The sequence below is a fragment of the Dendronephthya gigantea genome, unplaced genomic scaffold, assembly GCF_004324835.1.
Source record: "Dendronephthya gigantea isolate DGI-Jeju-01 unplaced genomic scaffold, DenGig_1.0 000028F, whole genome shotgun sequence".
Taxonomy (NCBI): domain Eukaryota; kingdom Metazoa; phylum Cnidaria; class Anthozoa; order Malacalcyonacea; family Nephtheidae; genus Dendronephthya; species Dendronephthya gigantea.
In genome coordinates this window covers 806581-830551 of record NW_021163038.1, presented here as the reverse complement: position 1 = coordinate 830551, position 23971 = coordinate 806581, and the positions used below count along the sequence as shown (strand labels likewise).

Sequence of the window (23971 nt, the reverse complement as noted above, 5' to 3'; positions counted from 1 at the left end):
GCCTGGCCTCCCCTCCCAGCCTCCCCTTTCAAAGGAAAAGTGCTGACTCAGTTGTTCCAATTCAATATGGCGGACAAAGTGCAATTCCATCTTCCAACAGCTAGTGGTGGGAATTGGGAATCTGGTTTGAAGGGAATAATTTCAACATTTCAGATTTTATCCAACACCAATCGAAGTAAAGCTACCGACATTGCACTCAGGCGTTAAAGCCACAACCAATTTTGATGATGTGTTTGCGTTGAATCTATATTTCTTTGGCGAGCTTTAGAAACGGAGGAGCATTTGAGATCATGTCAGGAATTGAAGTTGTCGTTTTGTGGAATATTTGAGCAAAAACCGAGCTCTTTATATCTTCTTAAATTGCCTTTGAAAAGTCTCAAGAGGTCTGAAGACTTAACACGAGTTTCCGTAATGGATCTGAGCGTGAAAGATTAACAAATCATCAGACTTTATCCAGTTTATTGTAGCCTTGGGTATTTGTCCCAATTTTTGAAGGAGTAGGTGCAGCCTTTAACAAGAACTGGTTTTGGTGATGCTTTGTGTGCTGACGATGGCCATAAACATGCTGTGTTTCTTGTTGTGGAATGAAATTTAGCTACAGAAGAATGCATTCAGGGTGATTCATCGAGATTATGGTCTACCGTTGGGATACCATACTGCACTGGTATACGCAACAACGGTGAAGTCTTCATTCAAACTATCTCATGGATCAGTATTAATGAATAATATGTGCACAATTAGTAGAAAATCTTGAGTTGTTTTCAATGTCAGATATTTTGAAATATTAATTTGAAAACTTGCAGGGAAAGCCAGGGGATTTATCCAGACTTTTAATTGATAGTTCTCAGGCTGAAGGCACTAACGAGAATGCAGAGTTGACTGTCTGAATGTCTTTGTCGCCGTTTTACTGCTGTAAGGTTGATGAAGATGTTTGCTGTTTATGAATGATTTCTGGTATTGTTTAATTCAGAGACTCAGCCATGCAGAGATTGGGGAGAGTATTCAGGGGTTAATTAAGGTGGTTTTTAGTCGATATAAATTTTTTTTCGAACCATATCCGTTCCATATATGTTTATAAGTATTTTTTTTGTATGTAAAACAAAAATTTGGAAAGCGTGCCAAAAAAAAATTGGGGGGAAAACACCCAAAAGAGATCATCCAGCCTATGCCACAATCTAACCTGGTTATACAACCGGCTGCAATATTCAGCATAGTTACAACTACGAAAGGTGCAAGGCGGTTGCTATAGGAAGAACTCCCCCATAACTCACATCTTAACGGCCGTCTAAGGGGGAGATGCACTACGGCCCCCAGACCATGATGTATGTGCACCTAACCGTTACGTCTCAGTGAGAAACAGAGTATGCATCGCCACAAGCGTAGCGCGTCATAGACGAATCAGCTACAGTGGCTAGCCCTGAGAGCGAAGATAAATTTAACGTATTTAAGCTTTTCCTGGTCTCGGGGGGCGGTCCTTAACAAGTATATGCATAGAAAACGACTAATAAGGCACACGCTTGGAAATGACAAGATTTAAACGACTGAACGTTTTTTAAGTATTTTTAGCGAGAAATTTTAGTGTTTTGATATTCTTTTAGTGTTTTGAAACAATCCTTGTTGGTTTTTAACGTTAGAATAAACGTCATTCTCAAAAGGAAACTCAATGTAAATGACTGAACGGCTTAGTTTGCTGAAATGTTTTGTTAATTTCGTGTTTAGTATAGCCGCTTGATTCGCCGGTACACTTTGGGCCTAAATTGTATGTATTTATTTCACAAGTTTTCATTGTTTATCTTCGCTGATTCTGTTCTGTTTTCGGGGAATATTTAAGTCCGATCTTTCTTCTTTATTTCTTTTACTAACTATACATGATATGACGGTGTTGGTTTTGGTTGGGTCTCTCCCTGGCCTGGCCTCCCCTCCCCTCCCAGCCTCCCCCTTCAAAGGAAAAGTGCTGACTCAGTTGTTCCAATTCAATATGGCGGACAAAGTGTAATTCTATCTTCCAACAGGCAACAGCTAGTGGTGGGAATTGGGAATCTGGTTTGAAGGGAATAATTTCAACATTTCAGATTTTATCCAACACCAATCGAAGTAAAGCTACCGACATTGCACTCAGCCGTTAAAGCCACAACCAATTTTGATGATGTGTTTGCGTTGAATCTATATTGGCCTATATATCTTTGGCGAGCTTTAGAAACGGAGGAGCATTTGAGATCATCGTTTTCCGGCCAATACGACCATGGTCATATTCGTCATTTTCCGGCTAATACGACCATGGTCGTATTCGTCATTTTCCGGCCAATACGACCATAATACGACCATGGTCGTATTCGTCATTTTTCGGCTTATACGACCATGGTCGTATTTGTCATTTTCCGGCCAATACGACCATGATACGACCATGGTCGTATTCGTCATTTTCCGGCCAATACGACCATGGTCGTATTCGTCATTTTCCGGCCAATACGACCATGATACGACCATGGTCGTATTCGTCTTTTTCCGGCCAATGCGACCATGGTCGTATTCGTCATTTTCTGGCCTATACGATTATGGTCGTATTCGTCATTTTTCGGCTAATACGACCATGGTACGACCATGGTCGTATTCGTCATATTCCTAATAATATACCTCAGTGGAAACGCCTGGTGCCGGGCCGAGGCTCAATATTGTAACCATAGCAACAGTCTGAAAAACAACATGGCGGACACAGAAGGCATATGTTTGTGGAATTCGACTGACATTTTCAATATTTTAAACCAGGTTTTTATCATATTTTGTAAAACAGTATAGATTTCGTATTGGGATATGAATGTTGATCAAAGCTAAGTATTAACATCGGTTAAACCAAAGTTTTAGCATGCAAAATACAAGTGTGATTTGATTCTCATATCTCAACTTAGTGAACGCGAGTCTTCGATGTATAAAGCTCACTGATCTGTAGTGAGCTTAGTATATAGATTCAGTTCATACTTCATAGCCCAAGTACATCAGTAGCAATAGTCAATATGGAAAGTACAATTTTATGATTTGATGTTTTCCAGACGGACACGAAATACCCAAGAATAAGCGATCCGAATTATATTCTTCTACTTGGTAAGGCTGTGTAATCCTATTATATCATTATGTAAATACATCTTTGCGTACGTGACAAAATTTTGCATTAGAATTGTGGACTTCACCGTCAATGTTATATTCAGGATTAGAAAAAGTTGGGTTGATATCGAAATGTTCACGTCCCCGTGCAAGAGGAGCAGATGTTTTCATAGCTTTGAGATCATCATTTCGTCTACAAAACTTTCATTTTCAGCACCATTCTGTTTTTACTCATTCGTCTGTATTTATTTGACTCTCCCTCAAGATACCAGGAAGAGGAAAGATTACAATGAAAGCCACATTTTAACCGCCAAATATGCACCAAGGGTAGGAAGTTATTTCATTTATGTGAGGGAATCGAGTTGTTATGATAATTCCCAAAAGATTCCATGCAAACAGCGTCCGCGGTGTCTCCCTGACTTGGCCTCTTATAGTCTTTTCATCTATGGTTTAAGAATGAATCTGGATCGTTTGCTGTGCCCTATGAGGCAGAACTTCAAACAAAAAGATATTGTATCGTCTACGACAGTCGTTCAGACACGCTAAATGATCAAGGTATACATATATAACTCAACGCAATACAACTCGACTAGTCCCTAAACTCAGATACCGACTCTCCTCTGTCTTTGTCTTCAGGAAGTCCTGCTGTTGCGTGCGCCAGAATGCTTTGGGATAATGGTAGTAAAAATCCTGTTGTAATAATAAAAGGTAACTTCGCGTTAACATCGCAAAAAGGTTCATCGCGTTTTAAATCATTTTATATCTAAAATTGGGAGCGATTTTCCAAATGAAAGAGCTGCTTTTTACTGCTTTTATTCAGGTGGTTATGAATTGTTTTCCGCTCTTTATCCATTTTTACGAACACAGAAAATTATTTACACTCAAAAGGTAAAAAATGGTTTCTATCAATTCATCTTGAAGTCGCTGCCTGATCGTATTCTGTCTCATTATTAGGAACTTGATTTATGTAAAACGTATCCTGTGGAAATTATTCCTGGTCTTCTCTACAGCGGTACATTGGAGCAAGGACAGAATCCTGCCGTTAACAAAGCTTTGAAATGTAAAGCACACGTGAATGTCAGCTGTCGCCAGGACGTGTTGTAAGTCTTGTTAAGATCGCTCTAATGCTTGCTAGCTTTGCAATCAAGCTAGCCTCGAGCTTCTTCCTACTCAATTGGCTATACGAGTTTTGGCAATTCCACATTTTTGTTGTAGTTGTAAAGATGAAAACTCGCTGTTTCAAAACAAAGTTTTCGAGATTCCCATCGAAGACTCCGACGATGCTGACATTTACTCGTATTTTGCAAACGCGGTGGAGTTTATCGGTACGAGACTAAAGTAATTTAATTCGTATTAAATTTCATTGAAATCTTGACTGAGATTTGACTGAAAATTGTCTTTGTATATTTTTTATTCTAGATGGACTCTGCCAACCTGGAAATTCCGTTCTAGTCTGTTCTGAGCTAAACATAAGCCGTAGTATCACTATTGTTATTGCCTATCTTATGTGGAAGAAACACTGGACATTGCAGGTAGATGACTAGAAGATACTGGAACATTACAGGTTTTAACAGAACATGAACTACCACCTGAAACTTTCTCTATTGCTTCTTTAGAAAGCGTTTGCACACGTGAAGCAATGTAAACAAAATATGCAACCAAATCGGACATTCATTGAACAGCTCTCCAAGTGGGAGGGTCATCTCTATGGCCAAGTCGTTACTGACATCAGTGAACCCGACTATTAGAGTACATTTGAAGATGTTGTACATTGTAGATATCAGTGCAGTGCACGGTTAATAGAACCGTGATCAGTGGTACTTGTATATTCTTGTATAAATTGTATTTATTGGGTTATGACCTAAATTTTAAGCTGAATAGTAGTGAATAAGACATCAAGGAATACAATAAATGGCGACGAACTGTTCATCAAGACGTTTATTCCAGAATTTTCTTCCAGACGAAGTCGACTATTTTTTCTTCGTGTTTTTCTCGCGCAGAACTCGCGTGGAATCTCGCGTGGCTGTCACGACAATTCGTGAGCGACCTTCCGCCATCTTGTTCATAATTGTTTCAGCAGTTTTGTTGATTTCCATCAAAAACTGAGATGATTCGTGGCTCACAAGTTTGCTTTCTCGCCCTTCGTGGAGCAGCACACACTACGAGAGCATTCTCAGTCTCCAGCCAGGTAAAAAGTGCTAAAATGCATATTTTAAGACGTCAAATTTGACATCCAATATAGTGGTATTTAAATATGATCGACCGGTACATCCGTGCATCTATTATTGTACAGTACATATATGTCATTGTGCTATCCTTTGTAGTAGACTGCTCACTAAGAGATATATTTTTTTGCAATCATTTTCACGCGTACTCTTGCCATGGTGTCTTGTATAAAACTTCAGGAGTTTCATAGCAAACAAAGTGACAGATTTCCCTTTCCCCTTGATCAATAATCCTGGAGACTTATCACGTGAATTTTACTGTTTTTATCGTATCACACAATCACGTTGTAGTAATAGCTCGCATGAGCCTATCTTCGGATCCATTCTTCATAAACAAGTGTATATCCCCATATAAAAGAGAGTGTATTGTTGTGTGAAAGTTTGTGTGAAAGTTTGTGTACTATGTGAAAGTTTGTGTATAAAGAATTGTTCCACTTTTATATAGTGCAACACAAAGGTTGCTGTTTTAGGAGCAGCTGGCGGTATTGGTCAGCCATTGTCACTGCTTCTTAAGATGTCACCATTGATAAACCATCTGGCACTGTACGACATTGTCAACACACCAGGTAACCAAGATTTAATCAATGGAACGTCAAAGAGGATGCGAAAATTGCAAATAATTGTGTTGGACGTTTAACGAGCTCATCACTTTATTTATTCGCCATTCTTTCATTATCAAACTTTTTCAGTCCTTGAACTAAATCTGCTCAATGTGTAAACTTAGACAACATTTATACTCAACTATAACCTTTGCCATTGTAGGTGTTGCTGCTGATCTTGGCCACATTGAATCTACAGCTAAGGTAAGGTTCTTGCAAGATGGTTACATGATTGCTATATGGATAGTTGCAAGGATTTACCTAATATTCACGATCTGTACTTGACAGTTTTCAACCGCTGTTACAGGTAACCCATCACCAAGGAACAGAACAAATTGAAGATGCATTAAAAGACTGTGATATTGTCAGCATACCAGCAGGGCTACCACGAAAACCTGGTTAGTTGCAGAACCTGGAAATAATGCTTGAGTGTATAAAAATTGATCTCATCTTCATTCTTTATATTAGGTATGACCAGAGATGATCTGTTTAACACAAATGCAACCATTGTCAAAAACTTGGCTGAAGCTTGTGCAAAGTAGGTGCCACTGGACACATTAGGCAGATTTAGCACAATTGGGATATGAACGTCAAAGAGGATGTCATAATGGCTCTTTAAATGGTGGTATTCACCTATATGCCACACCATTTATTCGGCATTTTCACATCGTCTTTGACCTTCACGTCCTTATGCTAAATCCCGCTATTATGAATCATAACTCCCCTCTTAACCCTCTATATCCTATCCTAACCTTGACCTGCCCATGTCCATAACCCAAATCCTGAGCTTAATCTAACAGTGGCTTTTCAAGTCCTCAAATTCATATTCATATAATTTATATTTATATTTATGTAGATATTGCCCCAATGCTATCATCAGTATAATTTCTAATCCTGTAAGTATAAAAAGATGAGATTATCGTTGAAATTAAGAATATGTTGAGCTGAGGGTGCATCTGAGTGCATTGCAAGCTAATATGTTGACCATTTGCTCTAGGTGAACTCTACTGTGCCAATTGCATCAGAAGTATTTAAAACAGCTGGTGTTTATGACAAAAATAGGTTTGTATCGACAAATACCTTTATCAATTTTAAATACTAATGCAATTTTAGAAAGTTTTCATCTTCATCCATTTATTTTCATAGACCTATTGTGTTATTCACACATAGTTCATTTGAACTAATATTTATAGAATATTTGGTGTAACAACTTTGGACATTGTCAGAGCAAACACATTTGTTGCTGAATTGAAGGTGAGAGAAGTATTGTTAAGTATGGTGTGGTGAATGGTACGGTACGGTACGGTAGGGTACGGTACGGTACGGTACGGTACGGTACGGTACGGTACGGTATGGTATGGTATGGTATGGTATTGTATGGTATTGTATGGTATGGTACGGTATGGTACGGTATGGTATGATATAGTGCGGTGAATGGTATGTTACGGTACGGTACGGTACGGTATGGTATGGTATGGTATGGTATGGTATGGTAAATAATCTTATCATATTTCCGCAGGATCTTGATGTGAGTAAAGTTAAAGTCCCCGTCGTTGGTGGTCATTCTGGTATCACCATCCTACCTCTGTTATCACAGGTTTGTTCATCTGGGATGTGAACATTGATACTAATCAAAATAATTATTTTGCGATGTTTAGTTAAAGGCATTTTTTCTTTATCACTGCCCGTTCTAGACACAACCCAAGACATCTTTCACGCCGGATGAAATTGCAGCTTTGACTGACAGAATTCAGAACGCGGGCACCGAAGTTGTGAATGCAAAGGCTGGTGCTGTGAGTGCATATCATATTATTTCAAGAATATACACCATCTAAAGGTCCTTCTTTATTTCATAAACACCTTTTTGTTCGCTTTCCAGGGTTCTGCAACGTTGTCAATGGCTTATGCTGGTGCAAGATTCGTCTTTTCGGTAGGAAAAAAAACTTAGCTTTTCTATTAAAACATCTCATTTTCTTCCCAGAGACAATCGTCGCTTCAAAATTAGTCCAGCCTGTGAAAAAAGCAGTAGAAATGTTCTAAGAAGTTCATCTATAATTAAAAATCAGGAATCTAAAAATTTGTCTCTTCCAGTTACTGAAAGCGTTGCGCGGTGATTCTGGTATTGTTGAATGCGGATTCGTCGCTTCTGATGTCACAGAGGCAAAATATTTCTCTACACCACTTGAACTTGGGGTAGGATCCAAAAATAGTAAACCGCGTTGTTGCATAAACGTCCACGAAAACCACATCCATAGCCTATGACGTCATTTTTACTCGTGACCTCGGCAGTTGCTGATGTCATTTTTACCTCACAGGCTTTTAAGAGTTTTTGAGCGTCATTGTGTGGGATGTGCATGACATAATCGGTAAAGATAAACACGATTTGTTTATTTCTTGATGTAGAAAAACGGCTTGGTTCAAAATCTCGGCCTCGGCGAACTGTCTGATTACGAGAAACAAAAACTTGCAGAGGTCAGTAGCTGAGAAGGACCTCTTTTTGCAGAAATACATTTGTTTTTATTTTTTAATGCATCTTTTTGTTGTCCATAGCTTATGCCAGAACTACAGAAGAACATTAAGAAAGGAGAAGAATTTGTTGCCAGTAACTAGACTGAGCAAGTCCAGCGTGTGTGCAACTCTTCTGGAAAAAACTCCGTATTTATAAACAGTAAAATTAGAAAGAAAAACGCATCAATATCTCAAAATTCTATTTGGATGGTCAAGTACAAGGATTTGAATATCTGTATGACACTGTAATAAAATTTTGCTATTTGTAATTGAAGAGTTTCCACGCTTTCAAGCGGAGATTTTAACAGACGGACGGACAGCAACGAGTTTAATCTGGCGCGTGCAGTCAACTTGATCGGTTTTATCGTTTCCTGACTCCCACTCGGAGAGGGGCATTACCTACAGATTACCAAGGTTAAATCTAGTTTTTGCCTCATTACGAGCAATCTTTAAACCATTTTAAAACAACTATCCGGTATATAGGACTATCCGGCCGCAGGAAACACTGCCCCGCGCGTTGCCGTTGGTTCCTCGTTACCCCCTTCAAGATCGGCGTTGCGATGGTGCTAACGTTTTCTTTCCTCATAACTCTCTTTTTCTTACGTGCGATGATCTCAAACCTCTTGGAATAATCCTTATGCCTCGCAAGTTCATTCTGAGCCCCCGCATTTGTAATCTTAAATCTGTCGGCCTTTGAAATATTCATGTTTCCCACACGGATTGCGTGCTGGCTCTTTCCCAAAACCTTACAGCTGGTATCAGTTTATAGGCAAATTACACTTGAAACGACACGAAAAAAGTAAAAAATAGAAGCTTTTTGGATATTTTTAGACGAACATTTCAGACAATACGTAGTTTCTTTTCAAATGGAAAAAAGAATGCAAAAGGCTACGTGATTTCAACTGGATTTACGTTTACATTAAGGCAAAACGGCTCCCCGCTTTTATCTCAATTAACTGACCACTCAGGTGAAGCGGTGTTCATAGCAACGGCATGGCTGTGCACACACGCATCAGTCGGGTTCTTTCAGAGTATATGGAAGTGTGCCAAAATTTCCAAACAAATTCTTCATTTATCAACAATGCCAGCTGTTGCTTATGAACAGGCAGGAATATTATGTCTCGTAGATCTGGCACGAAATACGGAACACTTTCACGCGATTTTGAACCGTGTTTTGAGTTTAAGATACGCGGAAACAAAGTTAACTTCCTATTTTGTAAGAGATGTCACGATCATGCGCGTTAAACCCCGTTTATTTCGTCAACGACACGCAATTTCCCTGTCTCGACACGCAATCCATCTTTAACAGCATATTCGTGCTCGAATATCTGTTACGCAACGGAACTGACAATTAAGCAGTTTTTTCACGCGATTATGTTATGTGTTTTTGAAGGAATAAAAGTCAAATGTTCCTTTGAATATGAAAACGCTCAAAGGCTTATATAATGCAAAATATTTACTTCCTTTTCAGCTCTAAGGAACTCGAAAGCATTTATACGTTTTTGCAGTCAAGCACGATAAATTAAAAGTAGATAATGAAAAAACGCAACATCGCGAATCCTATTTCGCGCGATTATGAATCAGCCGGGCAAAAAGTGTCTGCCCAGATTCGGATTTTAAGATATGCCAAACACGTTCCAGTGTTTTCATAATCTTTTCCATCTGTTCTCGAGCTTTGTGGCCAAATCGAAAATAATATGCTCGAAATTTGGAGGTGAAATTGAAATAATTCGAAGCATGTGAGGAATTCGAATCGGTATTCGCAACAATTCGTGTCGGTCTCGACCAATCGCGTGGCCGGAAGACTACCCCACAATGCAGCGCGAGGCATAGCGTTCTCTTATCATGTGGCAAAGCGTTCCAAAGGTTACCAAACAACTCAGCGTTTCATTCGATGGAGGTAGGGCCTTTATAGCTGTTCAGCTGGCGTGTTTTTACTAGCTTTAGGCAATACGATCGATGGCCTGGAGACAGTAAACGTAAACTGGAGGATGTGTGCGTGTTTGGGAGCTACAGATCGCGTTTAAAAACGCTATGGCAGTGTGCAAAAGTCGTGCTTACACCTCAGCAGACGTGGCTAGCTCCTCGAGTATAGCCATGTTTGCTAGTGACTTTCACACGAGTCGGCATGCCTGTCCACCGGCCGAAAACACATCACCTGACAGACCGATCGGCTATGGAGCTTTTGGAGTTGTTTGGTAAGCGTTCAACTCCGTATTCCAATGCAGATCTTTGTCTACGGAGCGCTGAAACATTTTCAAAACCCACTCACGCTAATATGTTGCTACTTCATACATTGTCAGGTCTGTCACGGATCCACGAACCGGCAAGCGAGTGGCTTTGAAGAAAATGCCGAATATTTTTAAGAATATAACATCGGCAAAGAGAGCCTATCGTGAACTGAAGATGCTGTGTTGTTTCAATCACGATAACGTAAGATATTTTGAAGCAATTTTGTCCGTGAATGGTTGGCTTGCGGGAGGGGCTTGTTTGAACGTTATGTATTTATGCGTATATGTGCAACAAGTGTTTCTCGTTCATGTTTCAGGTCCTATCAATTCAAGACATAGTTCACCCTGGACCAATCGATCATTTTCAAGAAATGTATCCTTAAAAACGTTTTTAATATCGGTATGTCCTTCTTTCCCTCGAACAGGCAAATCCCACGAACTTCCTTTAATAAATGTTTGACCCGAACAAGCCAAATTCATTTTCGAGAGCTTATGAACATAGAAGCTATCAAATTTCGTGTGTCTATATGCTTTAGACGACTCATAATATTTGCGCGTTTACTTATATTCTTTGAATAAATCTCTCTGTGCGTGAACTTGACCTAAAAAATATGCCAAAGAGGCTTTGTTTACAGGCTTTCCTTCGAGGGAATAAAATTAATCTTTACATAAAGACAAGAATATACTCGTCGTTCGTGCAGAATATGTATTAAAAATATTGTAATAACATGCATGTCCGCTGTGAAATTAGCCCTCGCCGTCCGGAAATGTCTGCTGTAAAGGTTGATCTTTGAAACAGGCTGCCAAAAGACTACAGCGATTCAAAGTATTAATTTCATTTCTTGGCAATGTTTTGCATGAAATATGGCTGATATATGCGTGATTACCTTTGTGACAGGTCAACCTTGAAAGAATTGAAGGCCTACTAGCTACAGTCTAAACCAGCTTGGCAGCTTGCCTAATGAATATAGACAGCTAGTCTGTTTTCAGGTTATATTATCCTGTAATGTGTTTTATTTAAACACCTGTACCAAGGATTATCTTTCAAGTATTATAACTGTCGGTTGTTGGCTAAACTTTTTCCTCTTCTCCCAGTGAAATGAATAAAATATTAAGTCGGTTTATGTATTAAGGTCAATTGCAAGGTCATGATGATTCTAGTGTGGTATTATATTGGACCTTCTGTAAGACTGTTGCAATGTTTTAAAGTACAACTGCAGCACAATGCAATACAAACTAATCCGTTACCAGCCATAAAGCTGCAAATTATTTCAACAACTGGAATTTGTCCGTAAACTCTCTTGTTGGGAATCTGCCTTGCACTAATGAGCAGTTTGCGCAATATGCTGTATTTGTGAATTGCAATTCAGTTAGTTGAATACAGTGGTTGAAGTTGGCTTCTGTTAAACCCATTTCTTCCAATTCCATATCTTTGCCTCTAAAAAGCAAGAATTTAGATGAAGTGAAGGAATTCACATTAATTGACTGTTGGTTAACCACTGTCTGTTAGACAATAGAGCTCTATATAAAGTGTATCAATTAGTACATGGTCAATATGTGATATTTGTACAGATGCATGGGCCCTAAAGTCCCACAATACCTGTTTCACACAGGTCATATCTATATGTATTGCCCTCTTTTCCTGTATACTTAATATCTGGAAATGATTTTAATCATTTTATATGAGTGTCCTTCCTTAACTTGCGTGAAAGATATATTGTCACTGAACTAATGCAATCTGATTTACATAAAATCATTGTATCTCCACAACCATTAAGCATGGACCATGTCAAAGTTTTTCTTTATCAAATTTTAAGAGGTAAGATTTAAGCTAACAGATAGTTGTCTTTGAATAAGGGTGAAATATTCTTTCAACTGTGTCAGAGCATCTGTCTCAGAAGCAACGCTAGCTATGGTGACCACTTCTTAAGTTAATTAGAAGGCTTAAATTATCAATTTTTTTATATTTAGTCCATAATGATCTCTGCTTGTTAATTAAATAAGTGCATTGTCTAAAATGACATCAAAACAAACTAAATAATTTGTTTTTCAGGTTTAAAATATCTACATTCAGCTGGTATATTACACAGAGATATCAAACCAGGAAATTTATTAGTCAATAGTAACTGTCTGTTGAAGGTATGTCTGTTTCCTCTTCCTGTCTGCTTTTAGAAAACTTATGTATTTCCAAAATCAGGCTTATTAATTGTGAAATTCTTCAGATATGTGATTTTGGTTTGGCAAGAATCGAGGAACCAGATGAGAGTGTCATGATGACACAGGAGGTAAAATACTTTTAACTATTTCGGAAATTTCAAGCTATTTAAATTTGAAAAACAAGTCTGCTCTCATTTATGACTTTTAGTCTATGTTTTTAACCTTAAATTCAATACATATTTATTGCTCCTCAGGTGGTAACTCAATATTACCGTGCCCCAGAACTACTTGCTGGTGCCAATCATTATTCCTCTGCAGGTATATTTGGATCTTGAGTTTGAATCACTAATTTTTACCGGACTAGAATCAACCGGAAATAAGCTCTTGTTTTAGTTTTTATCACATCCACACTAAGTACCCTAATATTATCTATAATCTTTGAACTAAAGTTTCTCTAAACAAGAGTCCTGGTTATAGATATGTGCACACAAGTATCATTTTTGAATGGTTTCAAAATTGTTTTTTGTTTATTTTATTGCTTTGATGCTCTGTCTATACAATCCAAAGGAAAATATGCTGAATATGTTAAATTAGCTTTAGCTTCTATTGTTAATTAACAATGCTTAAAACCATTTTGGCATGAAAACGAATGTGAAAACACTTTAAAATGTTACAATGTGCACCTAGTCTATATCTGTAAACGTGCTTTATCCATGCTTTGTTATTTAATTAATGATATCCATAACAATTAAATTTTAAATGCATGATTGATTTCTAAGAACTTTTTTAAGTGGTGTGAGAAAACACTTGAGGTGTTAAAATCGATTAATATTAAATTGTATTGACCAATGTCCATATTTGATATTAACCTGTATTCATGTCCATATATGTGTTATATATTTTGTCCTTTGATTTCTTTCAGTTGATATTTGGTCTGTCGGATGTATTTTTGCTGAGTTGATGAGCCGCAAGATTCTTTTTCAATCTGCAAGTCCTGTTCAACAGTTGAACAAAATAGTCAGTTTGCTAGGAACCCCGAGTATTCAGGATCTGAATGATGCCAAAGCAAGCAGTGGGGCCATCACATATCTCCTGTCTAAACATCATAAACCAGTAAGTCTGCTAATATTATGTTGTGTTTCTTTCACATGGTGATTCTAAAGCATTGCTATGGTATTTCAGCACAATCTTCCCTCATTGTATAATCTATCACACTTGGCCACACATGAATCTATTCATCTCTTATGTCGAATGCTTGTGTTTAATCCGGTGAGTGTGCTTTAAATTGAAAAAAAAATGTAAACAAATTGAAAACATTTTTAAAACTTGAATTATTTCATTAATTGTTATAACTATTGTGACATGATCACAATATTTTGGTTGCTAAATACCATTGTATTTCAGACAAAGAGGATCAGCTGCAGCGATGCACTTTCACATCCGTACCTTGAAGATGGCAGGCTGAGATATCATTCCTGCATGTGCAGCTGTTGTTTCAATAATGTCTCTGGGAGGCATTACTCTTCAGGTGTGAAAATCGACTTGTTTATCATAGCCAATTTATTTTTTTTATATAAAACAGAGCACACAAGAGTTTCAGCTGAACTGAAGGTTATTCTTGCCTGCTAGCTCAGCTAAAAACCTGCTGTGTTTGGGTAAATCTTATTGCGTTTCATGACTTGAATAACTATTCTTTGGCATTGTTAACATGTTTTCTGAGAGGCACAACAGCAACCTTTAGCCCAGCTGCTAACTCTTGTGTGCTGTAGACAGGGTAACAGAGGTGAAAGTATGTGATGTATACAAGTACACATAATGTAAGCAATTTTTTTGTTTTGCAGAACTTGACCCTAGTGCTTGTCAACCATTTGATGATAGCTATGAAAATGGTCTCTATACTGTGCCACAAGTCAGAGGTTTGTCTTGATGCTATTTTTGTTACCTCCAATTTCACTGTTGAGAATATCAAATTGGGAATTTAAAATTTTGCTTGCTTTTGATAATGTTGTTGTTCTGTGTTTCAGAAAAAATCTACCAGTTCATGAGGGAAAGACAGAAACACCAAGTTCCACTCTGCATCAACATGAATTCTCCTGCATTTAAAAGCTTTAAAAGGTGGGATATCATGTGAAATAGTTCCGGTTTGCCATCCATAGGATATCACCTTTCTTGTACAGGGATTTTACTCAGGATTTTGAATTCCCCCTGTATGAGAAGTCCATCACTGCACCAATAAACACTGTCTTCTAATTGTCAAAAGGAGACATTTTAAATAAATATCTTGGTTATCTGTTTAGGTCAACTGTTGCATCACAACCAGAGACATCAGACTCTCCTCAAATGTGGTAAGGCTGTTATTGAACTGGACTCCACACACACAACTTTAGACACCCGGGTAATCCCGCACATCAAAGATATTGTTATCTGTCATCCAGACAAGACTGCTCCCAGACCAGGCCAGACAAGGAGAAAGAAGTTATGGATGTTGTTTAAATGCTTCCATCCATGACTTGAATTGAAATGATCTGGTATTCGGGTGTTGTGGTTGCTGAAACTATGGAACATGTAGTTTCAGTGAAAATAGAGCACGGCATTCTTGTGTTCATCAATTTAAATCAAGAAACTGTGCTTCCTTAAGTTTCCAAAGATATTTGTCAATGTTTCAAAATGAAATTCTCTCCAACTCTTCCAAATTCACCGAGATTTATCACATCTACCTTGAAGTAGCAGTCAAATTTTATCAAACATGAAACAAATGCACACATACACCGTGGAGAAATCGTGTATATAACCAATCATAGTTTGAAAACCAATTCATCTTTTTACTATCGTTTCATCTCGCTCTACTCAAGAATTTTATCGTCTATAGCAGTGTCATATTTTTATGGTTCCACAACTTTTGCTACGGTTGCTAGTCTACTTTCAGTTTGGAAGAAAAACAAATGAAAAATGTGGTTTCTATCGAACTAGCATGCAGTCTTACGGTTAAAGAGTGTGGGGATAAAATTCAGTTGAAGATGTAGTTCAAAGTGCTGTCTTGTAATTTTGAAAAACATCTCTGAATCTTTCTTCGTGAAGTAAAGTGAATCTAGCAAAATTGACTCTGCTTGTACAGTACTTAATGTGATTAATAATTTAATGGATTTGTATTTTGCAAAGAAGAAAATTTTATGGAAATAATTATTCGGCTAGCTGTAGTTTCCTGGTCTATTTATTTATTTATTTTTGACTATGGATTATCATTTTTAAAAACCAGGAAAAAATGGAAAATTTTTGTTTTCTCTCAAATTAAAGGAATATTGTAAATTATTGAAATGTTGCTTTATTTTCTTCTCGCGTTAAATAACCTCCGGGTGGAACATTGATTGAAAATGAGACTATTTCAATGGGGTAAAAACTAGTTTTCCTCCTGTAGTAGCGCTGATTATAATCCTTATTCGGCCTCTAGTACCTGGAGAGGACAGTTTAGCACTGAGTTTAGTTTAGGTTTCCTCCTGTAGTAACACTGGATCAATAAGATGATCCTTACTGGACCTCTAGGAAGAACAGTTTACCTATCCTTCGGGGTAGAAAAAGATTGCGGGTGGTTAGCAATAAGAGATGACCTTTAACAATAAGATCAATAAGAGATGACCTTTAACAGGTGGAAACTGTATGCTTTGAAAAACAGCGCATTTAGCGACGTGAAACACTTGGCAAGCTAACAATTCACGCTTCGTTTTATCAAATATCAACCACAACCGGTTACGCCCTGTATCGCGCGCACGCAGGACATTGAAACGTGGCCATGGGCGATATTTTAACATACACCGCAAGAAATCAATGAAAATTGTCAGCCTGTCGGGGATGGTCAGGAACGAACGAGACCACCTCACTCTTCAATCACGCACGAGTGACCGGAACTAACATGAGTACTAATAACACTGCGCATGCTCGTGTTCAAAAATTAAAGACCGTCGCGCAAAATGACTTCCCGGGTTCGCATTGACAAGACGAATGAACTGGCCTAAAACCCAAGATACTCGACAAATCCTTGCAGAACGTCAACATCGGACATAAAAGATAGACTTCCATAGTCCCGTTGTTTGTTTGTCGACGAAAACATCAACATTTCCGCAAAGGACTCTCGAAATATGAGCATTGCCGTTGAGAACCATCAACCCCCACTCGAGGCAGTAGCAAATTTACAGACAACAATAACAGGTTAGGATTATATTTTTTGCGACCTTTGATGATTCTTGTGAATGTTTATAGAATGTTTATACAACTTATTGTTTGTCGTATTCCTCGATAGTCAACTAACAAAGTTATATTTTGTTTAAATGGTGGGTTTTTTATTGAACTAGCCCTGTTTTACTTTGTGGTCAGTTTGCTTGCAAATAACAGAGAAGCAACAATATCGTGATGGTTTTTGTACCTTTCTGCAGATATCAAGACGGTAAACGATAATGAAAATAAAGAAAACGAAACGAAACAAAGCGATGATGTTCCCCCTGACGTTTCTCCACGTGTAAACGCACTGAGCTACACAAAAGTACGAAAAGCTTTGCACGATGTTCACTATTTTTTCAATGCCTTGTTGTTTCAATGTAATTTTTGTTTTCATAGGAGAAATTTATGACCTTGAAGGATGCTTGGCTGAGCAATATCCGCCCTGCAGCTCTTTCTGATAAATATTGCAACAGGTAAAAAATATCGCGTAGAAGATTTATGTGAAGTTTAATACAGACCTTTTTTGCCCCCAAGGCACGCTTCATTCGTTTCTCTAAACTTTTCTAAACGTCTAGGCAATTATTATTGTATGCTTGGCAATTATTATTGTATGCTTAGCAATCATTGACAAGCCTCTTACATACTTCTGTTTCAATTTCGATTAAAGAATAGTTTTTTCATCTATATTTTAACCTTATTCTTTCACATGGCACATGCTTTGTTGAAATGCAAATTAACAACTGTACGTTCATTCAAAATCATTTGTTTGTTATATTCTCTCAACATACATTTCACTTTATGTAGAGAGGGCATATGGGATCCCGAATTGTGGTATTACTCTTCAGAAAGTGAAAATCGGAGTGCTTCTCCAATTGATAACAAAAAAAAATACCTGTAAGTTGACTATTGCAAAGGCTTTGGTCAAAGGATGGTTACCAATCAACTAATGCTACTTTCATTGTGTAGACTTGATGGTATTGTATTAAGCCCTCAAGGTCGCAGCTTTGTTCGCGGCTGTCAAGTCAATGTTCAAGATGGCGGAGACGCAAGAAATAAGTTGAGTGGGAGACTGGGAAGAGGATGGGATGCACCCACAAGGGAGAAAGGGCGTGGGAGAGGCAGGGTGAGACTTTCTTTGGTAATCTTTCCTTGGCAATCTTTCCTTGGCAATCTTTCCTTAGCTTGATACAATGGCTAGACAAGTAATTTCGAAGAACATTCCACAATCTCATTGTTTAGAATAAGTATGATGTATAGTTTGGTCTTGCGTATTGTGAGTAATTTTTGTAACAAGGAAACTTAATGTTGAAAACAATTTGTTCTAGATGTCCCCTAATGGTGACATTGATCGAAGGTTTGAAAGAAATTCCAAGAATGAGAGAAACAATACTTCTGGTAATTGCAACAATTTCAGATTACCAATGCAGGGTTAGTTTGGATGGAATAAGTCTGTCTGTATGGAATTATCTGCTAGACATAGTTGTTTTCTTAATACCATCATCAAAAAAGATCATATACAAGCTGCATTTTCTCTTGTGGTTTAAAATGTAAAAGTTGAATGGTTTTGTCTTTAAATTGTAGGCAAAGGTCGAAGGAGAGCTGGCAGCCTTGAATCAAAACCTGAATGGTTCACACATGGACCATCGAGCCAACGAGATACCATTGAACTAAGGGGATTTGATGATCTGGAAAAAGGTACATTAATCATTAATTAGAGAATTATATTTTTAAGATCTCATGAAATGTATTCATATATTTTCCTTTTTTATAGGTAACAAACGTAAGAAATTCAGAAAAGATGCTGCAGAAAGTATGTCAAGAAAAAAATTTTGCTTTTAAAATACTGAGAGATTTATAAGTTTGCATCAGTGTTGGTCAATGTTAAAGTTGTATTTATTCTAGTTTCAGATGAACAGAAACGGAAAACTCCTGAGGAAGCATCAGATGATAGCAGAAAGTTTGATATCAACGAGTTTTTTGATATGGCGGAGAATGCCCTTCCCATAACAGGCATGGTATGTGTCTATGAATTATTTGATAAAAGTTGTTATGGGTGAAGAGGGTGATCAATTCTATTGATCATGAACAGATTATAGTGATGATGATAATATAACAAGCAGTGATTGTCTTTTATCAACCGTAGTATGAAAACCAAGGAACAAGCAGTAGATTTACCCAATGGTTTGCAAATGAAAGACGCAGTCGTAGCAACAGCCTCAATGCAAGCCTTAGTGGGAGTCGTAGCAACAGCAGAAGGTCATCCATCGCTGATGAACTGGCGGAAATTGCAGGTAACCCACCCTGGTTTCTGAACTTAGACCTCCTCCAAAGAGCAGTGCTTTTAACACTGATCTCTGGAGCGCTTTGTATGCCATTTGGATAGCATTATTCATCAGACTGTAGGTTGTATATTTACTTACAAAACATCACAAACAGCAGAAGAAACAGAACCACAGGTTTATCTTCCTGGTGGACTAACAGAGGAAGGAAAAGATTTAACCTTTGACACTTCAGCATATAAAATGTACCACCAAGTTTAATGTGGAGCTCCTTGTTTTAGTTTTGACATTATTCCTGACAATTTAGGGGATTACAGAATGTATTTTAAAAGTGAATTTTTGTCACATGGTTTTATGCTAAAGTATCAATTTTCATTCAGGCTTGACTCTCAGTTCTCCTGTGCGAACACCAACGCCAGAACAAGAGTTCATGTTTGCTCCAATCGTACCAGCATCAGAAACGTGCGAACAAGAAGACTCTCTCAACATCATACAAGATAACGACGTAGATGTTCAACCATTGCTGGATTCTGTAATACCTCACAAGACAGTGAAAGGTATAAAAAATAAGTTCATGAAGGAGTTTGTCTCCGTTGGCAGACTCGGAACCTGCTACTGAAAACATACTGAGCAAATTACTGAATTTTTTGTCTGATTTCAATTGACTGGTAGATGGGGTCCTGGATTTCTCCGTACCATTATTTTTTTCATACTAGGTGCGGTGACGTTGGAGGATCTCGAGGGGAAAGGAGGGATATCAAATGATGTAGATGAAGAGAAGAGACATGAAAGTGAGGAAAAAGAGGGATCACAAGTATTCCTAAAGTTGGTTGAGACCATGAAAGCTTCTGGTAATCTTCCGGAGAAACCGACGCCAACGGTGAGTAAATGGATGCCTTTTATTGCTCCTTTACCACTGAATAATCCATCCATCGGTTGATAAAGTGTTTTGTGTAATTTCTTTAACAAAATACTTGCTACATAGGATGTTGGTTTAAAAAAACTGCGCAAAAGCTGTCTGTCAAAGCACCACATGTTTACGAAACGCTGCACTGCTTCCAACGTGTTTAAACTGATAACTTTTTCTCGTCTCAAGATTCCAGACATACCTCCTCATCTTCTCCCCAGACCTCCCTCTGCAAAAGACAAAAACAGAATGACGCCAGTGGATCGCAGTCGATCGCCGTCTCCACTCCAGTTACTCCAAGAGGTCATCAGACGGACCCAGTCTCCTGTTGGCTTCGTGAACCACGCTCATGCGGAACCTCGCTTGGTGTCCTCCTACGATGTAATGCGAGCAGGTATGCTTGAGAATAAGTCTTTCTGATTGGTCAATCGACCAAAAGAGGGCATTCTGATTGGTTAATCGACCAAAAGAGGGCATTCTGATTGGCTCGAAGATGGAAGACTGGAGACCAGGATAAAGACCTGGCTAAGTTTAGCGGGAAATTTTTGAATTAAAGATATTCTAGTTGGAAGTTCATATCGTACTCTGTCTTTTAGCTTCCCCTGCTGGAGACATTCGAGCCCCTGGCGCTCTTGCAAGACCTCTCACCCCAGAAGAAATTTACGGACCTCCCCCCGTATTCAATATGGAGAACACGGCGCCGCCTGATCTATTTGAGTTCACTGGAGCAGTAGCGAATATTAATAAGCATTTGCCGGCAAAGAAGAAAGGATTCCAATCCAGGTATGCAACTAAAAATGATCTTTCATGATTTAATATTGTTGGTACACGTGTCTTTCATCTCTGTGACTGAGGTTTGATTCCTGTAATATGCAGTTGTTTGATTATAATATCACCTCAGTCACATGTGAGAAGAATGCCTCCAGTTTGACTCTGCCAAACACATTTGCCATGCTTGGCCCTAATCTCTGCATCAATTCGTTTAGATACCCAAATATGTCTGAAGCAGCAACGGTTGGTAGTTCATCTCTTAATGCTAAAGTTCCGAGCAGCTGTCAATCCGGAGTAAAACCAAACACAGTAAGTGTGGTAATAATCTGTCTCCTCGTCGTCTATGCCTTTTCTTCATTTGTGTCTGTCATTTCTCTAAAATACCTGCGATTTTCTTGCAGAACTATCCAGCCATCTCGCAAGCGTTCGTACCAACGTCAGTCTTACGCAAATATCACTGCGACAAACATGACCAGGTATGCAAGATATTTCTTTAAAGTGGAAGTCAAGTCCGTATGTAAACAAACGGTTTGTTTACATTTTGAACATTATGCGCAGAACGGATTTGACTTCCACTTTAAGAGTTCACGAATCCTATTTTAATGTTTCCTCGTCGTTTGCGGCAAGGACCGGAAGGTTCATCATATAGTAAGCACTGCGCAGGTCATTCGGAACATTACAATGAAATGTTCTTTAAAAAATGAATCTTTTAAATTGTTTCCCAACGCATTGCATTGTTGATGCCCAGAAAAAGTCGTTTCGTAGTTTGTCGAAAATTTTGTTTGTCGCTGAAGCTATTCGGGTTTTTAATGTTTAATTATTTAATCTTGAAAGAAATCATCGGATGAAAAGGAACACGAACACATCTCTCGTCCAGCTACAAACTCAGCGGTGATTTCACAAAATCAAACATCACCAAAATCCTCTCCTACCCTCATGTCACCCAGAGAGTTCACTTCACCTAAGACCACAAGCGAGGCCTTACCCCGACCGGAGTTATTGACCCCTCACCGTCTTCCGTTACCCGGCTCCCCGAGTATGACTCCGCACAGCCTACCCTTACCCCAGTCCCCTATGCTCCACGATACACCCAAGTCATCCCCGCAGAACCTCCCTAAGCCATTGTTAACCCCACACAGCCTGCCACTTCCCCAGTCGCCGTTAGTGACGAGTGCGAACTCCAATCCACAAAGTGATTTTGGAATTCGTCCCTTACCGAAAACCGCTGGTATTGATGACAGTCATCGCTTACGAGGCCGCAGTGTTAGAAAACAGTTTGAACAGCGGACAAACATGCGACGTTTTCCCCAGGGTCAGATGCCGTTCCGGCCGGTTCCTCCAAATATGGTGCCCAGACCAGGAATGGTCCCCAATCCCTTCAATATGAACACGGCTAGAGCAATGAACGTTCACCCGACAGCGTTAGCGTTAGCATTACGTAATCAACAATACCAGATGGCGCGAGCGGCTGCTGTTGCCGCGGCAACTGCGGTGGTAAACCGCCCACCTGTACTATCACAGGCTCAAGCTGCTGCAGCCGCCGCTATGATGTTGAATCAGCAGAGAGCGGCTGGGGGATTTCATGGGATAATGCCTCAAGTGAATCCACGAATGTTCCCTCATACCACACCACGTCCCAATCTACCCCCTGCATTACAACGGCAACACCATGTTGTACATCATTCTGGTGAGTTACCTTCATTTTTCATTGACTCTCTCAGAGTTAACCGTATAAAACGACGCCATGTTCTTGGTGCTTCCTCTTAACATACGAAATTTCCTCTTCATTGATCTAGACTCGAATAAGGACCGTGATGGTCTCTCGAAGTGGTTTAGTGACGCTGTTCTCAGTCAGTCCCAGTCCCAGACTCCTGGTCGCGGAGCCAAAGTCTTGTCAGTGGAAGAACTAGAGCGACATACTTGTGTTTAGGTCTCAGAAAGCGCCATTGCTCTTAGTGTGTTAACTTTGTGTGTTTTGTGTGTACCCCACGCTCTCGTGTTTTGTTTCTTGCCCTCCCCCCCGTGTCCTGTTCATGAAATTTACCACCCCCCGTCTTGTTATCAGAAAGTTTATGTCATAAATTCAGCGTGACTGGGAAGTTCGTGTTTTGTAGTTTATGTATCGTGTTGTTCTGAGCGTGTTGCTCTCATATCGTTTCGTTGTCTCTGTGTACAATTCGTGTCCTTGTCATTTTTTGTCGTGTTTTATACCGTTCTTGAATCGTTTAAGTAAATTTTAAAGTATTCGTGTTGTTTTAGTATGATTCGTTTAGTTCTGTTCAAAATCTTTTCGTATCGTTCAAATTTGTCTTTGTTTGTTCGTGTTCTTTGTAACGTATCATGTGAACAAGTTTTGCATTCTGTTCGTTTCGTTTCATACGACTGTCTGTTTTTAGTTGTTTTACCCCCCGAAGTATCATCTCGTATATTTGTATCGTAAATTATGCCAGCAATGTGTTATTTGCGAGTTCAGATTCATTTTCATTCGTAAAAAAAATTGTGTAAACGTAAAATATGTAATTAACAAACGGTAAATTGTATTCTTATGATGTGCATGTCTTAGCTCTGCCTTGGAATTCAACGTGAACTCTAGATTCTGATGATATACGTTAAATCCGGGTTTTCACTATCGTAATTCATCGTACGACGCTCTCCGATCTTCTCCGATCCATCATCTTAACCCATTTTGATGTGTTTTTTTTCAATGAAGCGTTGAACAACCGGCAGAGAATACGATGAGTTACACGATAATGAAAAACGGCTTTAATTATGGTTGGGTTCTCTTTTAGCTTCTGGTCAGTCATTACATAACGTCCTTTTGTAAGAAAAGTAAAAACTTTGTAAATATTTGTAGCCGTGGTGCGTCCATCTCATTTGTCGTTCGTTCCAGATTTGCTCTGAATAAATAAAAGCTGAACCAAGATGATCGTTTGTGTTTTATTCAATTCTAAGATAATTTAAACGTCTGTTTACACAAACCAAT

At 38.7% G+C, this 23971-nt stretch overlaps 4 protein-coding genes across 5 annotated transcripts; all 4 read left to right on the top strand.

Moving 5' to 3' along the window:
* Positions 1-2563: 2563 nt before the first annotated feature.
* Positions 2564-5013, top strand: LOC114523671 (serine/threonine/tyrosine-interacting-like protein 1). The gene is made up of 10 exons (XM_028544663.1): positions 2564-2766; positions 3048-3099; positions 3365-3426; positions 3555-3654; positions 3736-3807; positions 3920-3987; positions 4054-4199; positions 4315-4424; positions 4519-4631; positions 4716-5013. Exons 1-10 carry the CDS (start codon positions 2602-2604, stop codon positions 4845-4847), a joined length of 1020 nt encoding a protein of 339 aa, XP_028400464.1. The 5' UTR covers positions 2564-2601; the 3' UTR covers positions 4848-5013.
* Positions 5014-5136: 123 nt separating this feature from the next.
* Positions 5137-8703, top strand: LOC114523664 (malate dehydrogenase, mitochondrial-like). Its single transcript, XM_028544657.1, has 14 exons — positions 5137-5287; positions 5770-5890; positions 6087-6127; positions 6231-6321; positions 6392-6461; positions 6780-6819; positions 6921-6985; positions 7117-7177; positions 7443-7520; positions 7618-7716; positions 7803-7853; positions 8015-8116; positions 8327-8395; positions 8474-8703. The coding sequence occupies exons 1-14, from the start codon at positions 5207-5209 to the stop codon at positions 8531-8533; spliced, it is 1029 nt and encodes a 342-aa protein (XP_028400458.1). The 5' UTR covers positions 5137-5206; the 3' UTR covers positions 8534-8703.
* A 1586-nt stretch (positions 8704-10289) lies between these two features.
* LOC114523705 (serine/threonine-protein kinase NLK-like) lies at positions 10290-16101 on the top strand. The gene is made up of 13 exons (XM_028544715.1): positions 10290-10629; positions 10735-10864; positions 10980-11035; positions 12375-12481; positions 12716-12801; positions 12885-12947; positions 13074-13137; positions 13742-13932; positions 14002-14088; positions 14224-14347; positions 14661-14735; positions 14844-14934; positions 15117-16101. The coding sequence occupies exons 1-13, from the start codon at positions 10466-10468 to the stop codon at positions 15166-15168; spliced, it is 1290 nt and encodes a 429-aa protein (XP_028400516.1). The 5' UTR covers positions 10290-10465; the 3' UTR covers positions 15169-16101.
* A 630-nt stretch (positions 16102-16731) lies between these two features.
* LOC114523730 (eukaryotic translation initiation factor 4E transporter-like) lies at positions 16732-23912 on the top strand. Of its 2 annotated transcripts, none has more exons than XM_028544747.1 (18): positions 16732-17022; positions 17247-17353; positions 17428-17504; positions 17836-17925; positions 17998-18154; positions 18357-18459; positions 18613-18726; positions 18803-18841; positions 18934-19046; positions 19175-19322; positions 19691-19867; positions 20027-20190; positions 20407-20611; positions 20814-21000; positions 21204-21297; positions 21390-21464; positions 21823-22675; positions 22785-23912. In XM_028544747.1, the coding sequence occupies exons 1-18, from the start codon at positions 16953-16955 to the stop codon at positions 22916-22918; spliced, it is 2907 nt and encodes a 968-aa protein (XP_028400548.1). In that variant the 5' UTR covers positions 16732-16952; the 3' UTR covers positions 22919-23912. The 2 variants fall into 2 exon arrangements, with proteins under 2 accessions (XP_028400548.1, XP_028400549.1); XM_028544748.1 differs by having other exon boundaries at positions 16734-17022; positions 18357-18426.
* Positions 23913-23971: the final 59 nt, after the last annotated feature.